Raw genomic sequence first — 13,092 nt, 5'->3', positions numbered from 1 at the left:
AGTTTACATTTTATTGAAAACACTCTTTCCACACCACTGTCTTCAGTATATTTAAAAACTTCTTATTCAAGGTCACGTGAAGTTGCAAATGTTCCAAAGCAATATTTGTACAAACCTTGAGTTTCCAAAAGCGACCAAGAAGAGGAAAAATTAACAGTCGGTACTGTCGTTGACGTCGTCGTGGAAAGCGGGTCGGGGGCAGGATGGACGGTGGTCGATGCCGTCACCGGGGGAGGAGAGTCGCACGTCGATGAAGAATGGCCGCTTTGAGGACTGCACGCCGGATCGGCTATCAATCTGAAAATGAAAATCAAAATATATACGAGCTGATCGAATTATCTGTTTCAATATTTTTTCTTAATAACATAATAAGGTTTCTTCACACTATAGGTACTAAGAAATTGTGAATCCTATTAATTAAATTCAAAGTTGATATAAATGACATTGGGTTTTCTCATTGTTATGCATATATTAGCAGCAGATGTCTCTCATCACACTTGCACCAGAACTGTCCCGATTGTTCCATAGTTTCAACATGGACAAACATATTCCTCAACTGAATTCCATGACAGATGTCATTTGTCATGTTTCTTGGCTCTTTCTTTTTGGTACCTAGCACATGATCTACCGGTAAATATATTTCAAACAAATTCGAATGTTTTATCAGATAATAATCACCTCATCGAAATCTATGCCTTTTTGCTTGACATTGACAATAATATACTTACATAGATTTCAAAATAGTAAAATTTCCGAAAATTCATTCAAATAATTTATAATTTTTACTCCTTCACATAAATTGATAACTAAATAATATAATATTGCTCCTCAGTAAAACATTACTTCAGATCAAATTTTCATTTATTATTCAATATTTTTTCTTAATAGCATAAGGTTTTCTTCACACAACTAAAAAATTGTAGGTCCTATTAATTAAATTTTAAGTTGATATTAGTAACATTGGGTTTTGTCATTGTTATGCATACATCAACAGCAGATGTCTCTCATCACACTTGCACCAGAACTGTTCCGATTGTTTCATAGTTTTAACATGAACAAACATATTCTTAAACTGAATTCCATGACAGACGTCATTGTCATGTTTCTTGTCTCTCTCTTTTTAGTAACTAGCACATGGTCTTCTATAGGTAAATATATTTTAAACGAATTCGAATGTTTTATCAAGAAATGTCAAGCAATAATTGAATCTTAGTGAGGGTTCCAGCTTTTTCAACTTAGTGACTTGTTTTGATTATATTGACATGTATTATTTTTATAAATTTCACATCATTTTTGACACTGCCATCCTCAACAACAGTAAGTCTTAACCTAATTGTAAATTTTACTATTACCATTGTAACTTTTATAACTTTTCTTTGAAGATGATAATGAATTTTATTGAAATATTAGAGTAACTTGTGTTTTTCCGTTCTGCTGTTCACCCACAGAATTCAGCTATTGAAGTATAACAGCTCCAACCCTAATTTCCTTGTCACAGTAAAGACCAAAAACACACTTGATTGTTGAAAAAGTTGTTGCAATATTTCCATGAAAGCATAAAAAAAATCTACAATAATCAAGGGCATACCAACAATTCGTCAAACGTCAACAGACACCCCCGACCGATAAATCTCATTCGAATAATGTCGACCGAACCGTAGGTAGACCTCGGGCGTAATCTCGATCTCTCTCGCAACACGGAGCAGCATCAAGGGAAGAGAGAAAAAAAAGGAAATTTATGCCCGGCCTAAGAGACATATGTCACCGTACACGTCACAGCCAACAACTTGTCAAGCCATTTTTGCCATAACTCACCTGCGACGCCCGTCTCCGTCTAATGCCGCGCCGGATAGAGACGAAAACGTTGACGTGTCTCTTCGTGATCTCGGACCCGACGGGCCGTTTCTTCGAATTAATGCCGAGATGTTTGGTCTGCGAATACAGAGTGGTCGTTGGGGCAAGTTCGAAGATCTGATTCACACGATTCGGGAGTAAAAGTGTGTTGGTCAAACTCGACAAATAGTGGAAGTCCTGTTCGACTTTTTTTCTAATGAAGAGGTACTCTGATGTTCCCAAGACTGTGTAGAAAAAACAAACTGATCTGGAACTAATTAGGGTTAGTTTGGGAGCGTGATAATGACAAAATGGTTAAGGGTTTCGCGGCCGATCCAACTGTTCTATTGTTTTAACATGAACAAACTTATTCTCAAACTGAATTCCACGACAGATGTCACTGTCATATCTGTATCTGTAGAGTAGGGAGGGTGAGTGAAGGTCCACAGCACTAAGGCCACATGTGACTCATTGTACATCTTCCGAGGAGTTGCCCTCCTAGGTCATCGTCCATCCTGTCCTTTCCAGGAAGGTGGACAGGTCTCTGGGAGACATCTCCTTTATATCGGCCGGTGTAGGCCAAAACTCACCGAACACACACACTCTTATTGACGATAACTCCGGACACTCGCATAAGACATGCCTGACAGTTTCATCTTCCTGTACACACATCCTGATAGAGGTGTGTCCACTAGCCCCATGACATGGAGGTGTTTCCTCTATTCCTCCTGTCATTGTCATGTTTCTTGTCTCTCTCTTTTTCGTACCCACCAAGAAGATACAACGAAGCCTCGGGTCAGATAAAGACAAAAGGGATTCACTACCAGCAGCAGGGGTTTATCGCATAGCGTGCACGCACTTGTGAAAAAGAATACATAGGAACCACCAGAAGATCTATGGGAACAAGGCTGAAGTAGAATGAAAGAAACTGCAAACTAGGCCAAACTAACAAGTCAGGTGTGACAGAACACGCAATCAGTGAAAGAAACCACAGAATTATGTTTGAAACCACGGAACTCATTGCCCCCGACCAGGGATACCATAGCCAACTGGTACTGAAGGCAACAGACATCCACATCGCTGTGGTTTTCTTCATATTATTGCTTTTCGTAAGCGGCGCATAACTTCAAGATAATACTCTGTACGACCATGTGGGAAGAACTCCTGATGCATTTGATCGAACTTGGCGTGCTCTTTTTGGTCTTGGCTCTCTTGGGTTCTTCAATTGGGACGATTGAACTTTGGTTTTGATGTCATAACCATATACCCATGCCTCGTCACCATCTGGATTGCCGTTGACATCATTCAACAATGGGGAATGTTCCTCCTGACGAAAAACAAGTAGTTTTCATAAAAGAGCTCTAAACTATCATTTCAACCTTTTTATTTAAAAAATTATTTAAATACTTAAAAAGAGGAATGAAATAATGCATTCAACATTTAAAGGGATTCGTTTCTATTTCACCATTTGACAACATCGGTTATAGCTAATAAAGGACAATGAATCTGTTACGTGTATGAGAAAAACAAAGATGACATATTTCAGATGCGTGCTGTTCTGTTCACTTATGTTCCGAGACATTCTGTGACATATGACATTTTGTGCACCTAACCTATCTTCCTCTATAGAAATAAATTACAAAACACCTATTGTTTATGTGGCTTGTGGAGGAGGTATTGAACTATAATTTATATTTTGCCTTAATTGGTGATTTATAAAGATAATTTTCCTTTTTTAAAGTAGAATATCTAGGTACGTAAAAATTACTTCAACTTGATATAGGCGCTGTTGCCAATATGTGAATTAGAAACAAATCCCTTCAAAAATTAAAACCCAACACTTGAAACATCAATTTGAATACTTTTCGAAGTGAATTTGAAAAACTCATGAATTAAACTCAACTTTATTTTGTTCAAACGTGCATTTGCTGTAATAACCCAAATTGAGGAACATTCTCCATTGAAGTCCCTAAGTAACATTTTTGCGAGTTTAAACTAGTAGCGTCATCTATATATAAGTTGAATGTACTTTTAATTACTCTATCTAGTGACGAGAGGGTTCGTGCAAGAAGAACCCAAGTGTTGAAAAAGTACCAATAAATGGAGTGATATCAGATACAGAAAAGTGCGTGTTTTGTTATTTTCGTTGTGTTGCTCCATTCATGTAGTTGCCTTGTTTTTTTTTGCGGAAATGAGTGACGTTGAAAAAAATATATCACGTAGATAAGTTACTAATAATTCTTATTCTTGTAGTGCCGTAAAAGTTTTTTAAATTTTATAGATCCATGTTCAACAGACAACGATGAAGAATGGCTTCCTTCGAAAAATAATGTTAGAGGAATGTGTATAATAGACAGTGGGCAAAAAACATAGGTAACCTATTTTATAGGAGAGAATAATCTGTATTAAGGATGATTTATATTTATTGTGCTATTTTTTGAGTTTGTGTTTATATAACGCGCGCAATGAATATCTTTTAGAAATAGTATTTTTGGAACGTAGCTAATTGACCAAAAACGCTTATATTTCCGATGAATTCCCAACGTTGAGGGTACGAAACTGTAAACAGTTTAATGCGACTAAAATAAAATAATTCCAGGAATTTCAAAATGTCGATCTGTAATTTTCTCTACAAATGATGAACCTATGAGAGGGGAGTATTCAAATTCTTTTGTTCTTTACAAAGTAGGAGCCCTAACTCAATTCCAATGAATGGCTATAATTATTTCAAAAAGCCTAAATCTGAAAAACTAGCCAATATAATTTTCTGAATCGGACGAGTAGAGATTATGAGTAGAATGTTTTTTTACGTTTTTTTTGCTTACCTACTCATCATATGTGTTAGTATTTTGTTTTGCCTTGTATCATAAAAATATTGATTTGGGTTATATATTACAGTCAGTTTTTTTAAAGAAGTCCCTTAGTGAAAATTTGAATTATTTTTTTACAAAAGGACTGACTGTAGGTCACATTAGGTCTAAAAGGTGCCATATAATACCTAAATACACGTTTAATCTCTGTTAAAAGTGAAATCATTTAGAAGTCTAACCGCACTTTATTTCCAGGAAAAATTAAAACTTTTAATCTCCAGTATCTCAAAACAAGAAAAAGTCACTTAAGGACTTTTGGCATAGAGTCCTTCAACTTCTCTGATTTCTTCACTTTCCAAACATTTTCATCGGTTGTTGATGACTTCACATACGTACCGAAATACTTACCTAATTATCTTGATGTATCCATTATCAACAGGTTCAATTGTTAAATACACTTCGATTATTTTAACTTACCGATACGTCATTATGATCATAGAAATCACACACCCTCTATTTCTATCAACCGCTATGAACAGATGACAATTCGTTGACATTTGTCTTCTAATCAAAGACTTATGTTATAGTGATGATCAATTAATACTCATTACAGTGGAAAGAGATAACCAGACAGCCAACAGTGTTTTACAATTTACCTACATTTGCCAGACATGATATTGACAGTTGACAGTATCATTGTTTTATGTTATTGGGTATTGTTTTCGTCAGTTTTACAGTGTCTCTGCATCCATGCACGGATGATTTAATGGAAACTCGTTTGTTAATATTAATGTCTGCAAATGTTTTGGAAAAATTGCAATTCCACCTTTTTCGTTAACTGTCACATCTACATGAAAACTAACTTTTGAGGTCGTTAGGATCCGACATTTCCATAAATTTGAAAATGTTAATTTATTGTCATTACCTACACGTTATAATTTTTATCGGGATATTAGCCACTTCGTCTTACATTTGACCACAATTTCGCGATTTATTTCATATGCACATCAACGATGACGTATCGGTAAAGTTAAAATAATCAAAGTGTATTGAAGCATTACTTAAAAGGAAATAGCAAAAAACTTGAAAAAATCGTTCAGACAGGTGTCTGGAAGAAAGTCTTGAAAAAAAAAGTAATAAGGAAACTCGCACCAAAATTGATGGCCTCCAAATAGAAACGCTCATAAAACAAATTCTAAATCTGTCATCCGAATAAGAAAATAATAATTACTCTTGTTTATATAACTCCTCTTTTTTCACCCAGAAACTGTCTGAACGAAATATATTATAAAGAGCATTATTAGTTCTTAAACATGTGTGAACCAAATGGTTTTTCTCCTTCTCTGTCGATAACACGGACGGCATGTTCTCCGTCTCCTTTCTCTTCAACGCCATTCACTCTTCGAGTTGACACTTGTTTCTTTCATGTCGGTTTTCGGCCGGCAGTTGATGTGTTGTTTCGAATAATATTCGCCTATTTTAAGGTTTCGAAAACGAACTCTCTCGGACTGATGTATGGACGATAATCGAACTTTTGTATGAGACAAAACAGACAGTTACAGAACGACGGGTTAACTCAATCTCTTATCGAAATGGACAAGATGATTTGTTCGTTGGTAATTTTCACTTGTAATCTATAGTGTACATTTTTTTGGGATCACGAATATTTTCCATGAAAAAGTTTCTAAAACTGTTCGTGACGGAGAAAACAATTCCAAGGATAATCGAAGCACGCGGAGTATTCTTTAAGAAAAATTCATAATTTTAAATTGAACAGTTCACAGTAGGTCAAGATAGACTTTGAATGACATTACGAATTTGACGATTCGGCTGAAATTCCCGTGTTCTGTGACAGTTAACTTAGTTAATTTTGCAATGAAGTTTTCATAATGACCGTTTATTTTTCGTCTATAAACTGAAATGACTTCATCACATTCCGATATTTATATGTTTTCATTTAATTTCGTTCAGCTCACAATTGATTCGATGAAATAAAGACGTTGTACATCGCTTTGATTCAGTACTTTATTATGTTCTACCTATTTGGAACAAAGTTGTGTATTAAACTTGAACAAGACAAGAATGATTATCAATGAGCCTCACTCTAAGAGACGTGAGCTAAAAGGATCAGCGTATATTGTCATATCTGGAGAGAATTGTATTTCGAACAGCTCTTTAGAAATAGACCGTACTTGGCTACCCATCTTGAAGAAAAATTTGGATAGTGGTGAAATGGCAACAGACTGATATCGGAGAGCACCTTGTATTACATCAACATCAAATGTTTCAGTTGTCAATCAACAACATTGACATAATTTCATATTTCAAAACTCTTTTAACATCTGTCGAAGAAGTTAAGAAATGAGTAATCAAAAGAAATAACTGCAAATATCTTAAATTTTTTTTTCCATTTCTGTAGAAGGAGGCAGATTTTGGCGCCCGAAACATAAAGATAAGTATTGTATTATTTCTTAGCAATTATTTTGATAGGCAAAATTGTTAAATACGACAAGTTACTGATAAATAGAACATTTTTCTTTTTGAAAAATACTGGGATTTTACGCCACTTATCGTGGTAAACTAAAAAGTTTGCCCTTTCTACACTTGTATGAAGTTCTCCATTATAATTTTTATATTTTTTCACATTGTGACAAAGCGTGTATATACAGGGCTATTCAAACTCGTTTCTGTACATGGGGAAGAGATAGAGTGTCGGTTGGATTACGGCAAAGTTGCGTAACCAATTTCTAGGGCCGTAATATTAAAGGGAATAATTCAAACAATTATAATCGAATATTACCGAAACAACCCGAAATATAAAATTTAATTTAATTTCTCAGTATGAAGTGAAATCTACGATTCAAAAACTACAACAAAAAATACAGGTCCGTATTTAAAAATTCAAAGATGGGGGTGGCCCAAGTCAGATGACACCCTGTATAAAAGATTCATGGATATATTCTGAGGGCCCACATCAAGTGCCAATAGCAAAATGTGGACAGATTTTCAATATGTCTGCGAATAAAGAATATATAGGCAAAAATATAATTAGGGATTTTTTGTTTTTCCTGTATATCTCCAGAACCAAAAGAACTATATTCGATTTCTTTACATCACTGAATTCATTCTCATTCAATAAACAGCTCGTAGTAGGGATGAGAACGAAACAGGTCTCCTGTCTCTCTCACACAATAAGCCTTCTCTCACTCCCTACACAGTTTTCGGCCACTATTATTGTTAATCAATCGAGTGTAGATACAGTTTGCGATGCCAATGAAGCTGTGAAATATCCAACAGAGTTTTTGAACTCATCGGATTTGCCAGGCATGCCACCGCATAATTTACAACTGAAGGTTGGATCGATCCACACCGGCTGTGCAACGGCACGCGATTAGTCATTTAAACATTAATAAAAAAGTTGTCGAAGCTAGCATTTTAAATGGCAAGTTCCGAAGTGAAAATTATTGATAGAAACGCTCATAACCCCTATTATAACTACAGATGTGCCAATTCATTTTGAACGTGTGCAAATTCCAATTGAATTGGGAAATTGATATAATTTCACAGATGGGCCATAATAATGGTTCCAACGCAGATACAATCCAGAAGTTAAGGCAGAAAACAAAGCCGTTAATTCACTTACAAATTAATATACCCCTAGATCAAAAACCAGAAATCAATAATTGGGTAACTCTAACATATTTTGGTAACAGAACAGATATAATCGCAGGTTTCTTCAGAAAAAACAATTTGGAAGTAGCATTCAGACCACATGCCAGGTTATCTCATAATCATAATAATATATCATCATAATCATAATAATGGTTTCAACGCAGATATTATCCTGAAGTTAGTCAGGAAACAAAGCCAGACATTCACTTACAGATTAATATATCCTCAGGTCAAACAACCAGAAATCAAGAAATGGGCAACGCTAACATATTTTGGAAAAAGAACAGAAATAATCGCAGGTTTCTTCAGAAAAAACAATATGGAAGTGGCATCCAGACCACATGTCAGGTTATCCGATTTCTTTTTCAATGCCAAAGACAAGTTGGAGGAATCTGGAGTTTATAAGTTCAAGTGTTCGGAGTGTAATAGTGTTTATGTGGGATAATGTGGTCTAAATTTCCAGAAACGGTATGCTGCTGAAGATGAAAAGTTCTCCAGACTCGGTAAAAATGATTCAAAGTTTTCAAACCATTTCTTGGCATGCAACCACAAGTTCTCGAACCAAAACGATACGGAAAATTTTGCACAATGCAAGGAAGAGTTGCAAACTCGATTATTTAAAATCCTTGGAAATTCACAAGCATAAACATTGCAGGTGCAACCTGTTAAATGATCAAATCGATTTAGTTTACTCACCGGTTTTCAAATTAGCACATCCGCATTGTCACTAGTAAACAAATTTCAGGTACTCAATTAAGCTAAGTACCTCTATTATTACCTACAGTGGTGTTATATAAGGGCTAATGTAATCAATAACACCCGAAACTGCAGACACACTCTGAAACTCACTGTGCCAACTAAAAACATTACCAGAGACTCCATATTTTACAACGGTGGAAAAATGTACAATCATTTGCCTATGGACATAAGATCTGCCAATATGTGCCAATATTGTGTCGGTCGGTAGCCAAGCGGTTCGGCGCGGGTGCTTTGTTCACTCACTCGAATTGACTGCCGTGTTGGTCGGTGGTTCAAGCCCTAGTCTGAACGATCGATCTTCACTTGCTATCGTCCAACCCGTGTTAGGAATCACACGTTAAAAGGTAAGACCTCGTTAATCTTTAGCTCGCACAAGTTTCGACTTCTGAGGGTTGTCGTTCGTAGGGGTGCGACAGCTGGTTAACGGAAAAACAGATTTTAAACAGACAGAGACAGAATGACTTCCAATTCAGGAAGTTAGTCAAACAATTTCTATCTGATAGACCCTATCATACTTTGGATGCATATTTTAACGATAGCTTTTATTTGACTAACGTATATTTTTTATCTTTATTCATTAAGGAGCTCTTAAGTTGTTACTTATGTCTACTCTTTTATAAAATTGACTTTTACTTTTTTATATATACATATCTTTTATATCCTCCATTTTTATTTATTTATTTATTTATTTGACACTTTGGTACATTGAGTACATGTGCTAAGTCATAATTAAAAAAACAAAAATAAAACTACAGAAGTTGAACAAAAACAATAAATATGGTTCACGTCCACAAACTTTCACAACATAGAAGTATTATATAAAAAATCGGAGAAGCTCTAGCAAATACTCTCAAAATGTCATGAAAAAGTGTCGTGCAAGAATTCCTCAAGACTGTAGTAACACTTCTGTAAGAGAAGTTTCTTCACCTCAATTTTAAAAAGTTTATCTCACTCGATTTTCCTAATAGATGCCGGCAAGTTATTATTACAGTTTGTTGTATTAAATAGTGGGGAGCATCTAAAGTGAGCCGTTTTGTGTGAGGGGGTTAACAGTTTCCCATGACGGGTGTCTCTACCATGTATATCCGCATTTGTGACAAATTCAGTTATATTGTTACGGGCAAAAGTGACACACTTCAAGATAAATAAAGAAGGTGCCGTCAATAGGCCCTCTCTTATTAAGAAAATTGGTCTACAACTATCTTGAAAATCTATATTAAAAATTAGTCTCAGCAATCTTTTCTGAGCAACAAAAACTCGTGGAAATTCCCTTGCACATCCCCAAGAAATGATATTAAAGCTGATGTGAGAATAAGCCATTGAAAAATAGACATTCATCAATCCAAAATTATCTAGAGTGTTTTTCAATTGTTTGATTGAGTAATATGCGGAATTGAGTTTGTTGCAGACCTTCTGAATATGACCGCTCCAGGTCAAATTTTCGTCTAAAGACGTTCCTAAAAACAAGACTTCGCTGGAAGGTCGAATACCATTTATTGTGGAAGAGTCACTGCTGAAATTTTTCCTAATAAATGATTCATTTTAACATAGTTTGTACTTATGCACTATTTATATTTTTATTTTTATTTCAGTTGGTATGTATTGCATTTTTTTAAGAATGTACTACACAAGCTTCATCTACAAGATTATGTCTTATGATAATAATGCATATTATTATTATTATTATTAGTTTAATGTATACGTTTGAAAATGTCCTTATAGGATGAAACTGCAGTAACGTTAGTTACAAATAAAAGTGGTAAAAACATAAAAAGTTTCAATTGTCTTTTCTTCATTAATATTATTTGTGTTATTTTTCTGAAAGAAAAACAAAACAACATTTGCCGTGTCAGCTAGTTATGACATAAAATATACTTACTGTGAAATATGAAGGATCCACAGTTTACAATAGTTGTAAAAATAACTGTTTGGGCAGTATACAAGAATTGAAACCGTAGATACATTTCAATAAACCACATGCGATCAATGTGAACTGTCAAACGATAGCAATATGTCTTCAATTGATTTCAAAATTTAAAACACTTAATTTTTTCCATCACCACTAACGATGAACCACACCAAAAAAAATCGAATAAAAATAAGTAAGCACCTCTCAATAACATTCAACTGCTTTCCAAACTTCTTCACAAAGCCGCTTCTTTTCAGAAAAACACACACACGGGCATTTCAAACGCCCACTCTACTAACACTAAATAATTTCACACAGATTTTTCAAGCGTACGCCTCTTTATTTAAACATCAGTGCCCATCGGGAGCATTAAGAGGCATTAGTATTATCATAGTCAATGGGGACCCTCATGGTGTCCTTTTATATCTCCAACAATGGCCCAGCAGCACGTCCTGTATGCTGCGGTAATTGTGCTCCTTTTCGAGACGGTACGTTTTGACAAAGAGCCTACCTAAAATCTGGACGTCTGATGTACAGTCGAGGCCGCAAATTTTGAATCGACAAGAGGCAGAAATATTCATCAAATATCGCCTTGTATAATAAATATAAAAGATGATAAAACTTTTTTTTTACTTAAAACACCTTATTATTCTGTTTTTTAGGGTGCTAAATACAAATATGACACTTATTAGGCCGTATCACTTACAATTTCTTCACATTTGCACATCAATATATTAAGTTTTTTGATTTATTACAGAATTTAACAGCTTTTATATACTTCAAATAAAATTGTAGAATAATTTGTGCTGGATGTAGAGGAGTTGGCATCACTGCTGATGTTTTGTTTACTGTCAACCTAACCTTACTTTCTGGTTTCCAGTACATTAAAATGTCCAATCGTGGTTGTAAGAACTCTGCTGACAGTTTTTGTTATATTTGTGGTGAGTTTGTTATTGAAAAACATCAAAGAAACATTACAGATTTTGTGAAAAAGGTTTATTTCTCACATTTTGGAATGAAACTTGGTGATCAGTATGAATCTTGGGCCCCGCATAAGATAAGTTATGTTTGTGTTGAATATCTTAGAAAATGATCAAAAAAGGAGAAAAAAGCTTTTAAGTACGCTGTTCCTATGGTATGGAGAGAACCTAGAAACCACACTGATGATTGCTACATTTGTAGTATTGATATTACTGGCCATAACTCGAAAAACAAGAAGTTAATAAGCTACCCTAACCTAATTTCCGACATCCGACCAGTAGGCCACGATGTAGATTTTCCGGTCCCAGCTCCAGATGATTTGAATTCTGTTCAAACTGAAATGTTTTCTGATGTACTGTCAGATATAGATGAGCAAGATGAAAAGAGAAGAAGAATTCCAATGTCCTACAGTAAATATAGAGCCTACACTGTTTACTCAAATTGAGCTTAACGACTTAGTAAGGGATCTTGGGTTAAAAGAAAAAACTGAATTGCTTGGTTCTAGAATAAAAGAAAAGAACTTGTTAGCAGTTGGAACTAGCATATATGTGTACAGGAAGAGAGAGCATCAGTTTTCGAAACTTTTGAACAAGAAGGTGATTTAGACATTCTAGGTCTGATCAAAGAGTTTGGTGTTGAATACAAAAAAGAAGACTGGAGACTGTATATTGATTCTTCTAAAACTAGTTTTTATTATACAATAGTAACACTTATGCATCTTTACCTGTTGACCATTCTGTACATATGAAAGAGACCTATGAAAACCTAGAAATAGTGTTGAATAAAATTGGCTATTCGGCTCATGGTTGGATGATATGTGGTGACTTGAACGTAACATGCATGCTTGTAGGTCAGCAAGGCGGTTTTACCAAATTTCCATGTTGTTTGTGTGAATGGGACAGTAAAGCAAGGGATCAACATTGGTGCAGAAGGAACTGGCTTGTGAGGGAGTCTTTAAAACCCGGCGAGAAGAACATTCTCCGTAAAAACCTTGTAGATCCTAAAAATATTCTCTTACCACCTCTACATATAAAGTTAGGCCTCATGAAACAGTTTGTAAAGGCATTGCCTAAAGATGGACCTTGTTTCAAGTATCTCTGTCAGAAATTTCCAAACCTTTCAGAAGCT

General features: G+C 35.1%; 1 protein-coding gene across 1 annotated transcript in view; it reads right to left on the bottom strand.

Annotated features, from left to right (window-relative positions):
- eya (eya transcriptional coactivator and phosphatase 2) overlaps positions 1-13,092 on the bottom strand; it is an 84,109-nt gene that overhangs the window by 7,538 nt on the left and 63,479 nt on the right. The window contains exon 3 of the mRNA XM_074179643.1: positions 116-297. Within this exon, the coding sequence (XP_074035744.1) occupies positions 116-297 (182 nt within the window). The remainder of the gene's footprint in view (positions 1-115; positions 298-13,092) is intronic.

This window comes from Leptinotarsa decemlineata, unplaced genomic scaffold (assembly GCF_025532065.1).
Source record: "Leptinotarsa decemlineata unplaced genomic scaffold, Ldec_3_MD MMD2_tig00026282_RagTag_RagTag, whole genome shotgun sequence".
Classification (NCBI taxonomy): domain Eukaryota; kingdom Metazoa; phylum Arthropoda; class Insecta; order Coleoptera; family Chrysomelidae; genus Leptinotarsa; species Leptinotarsa decemlineata.
The sequence above is the reverse complement of the archived record's forward strand: the minus strand, read 5'-3'. Positions and strand labels throughout refer to the sequence as shown.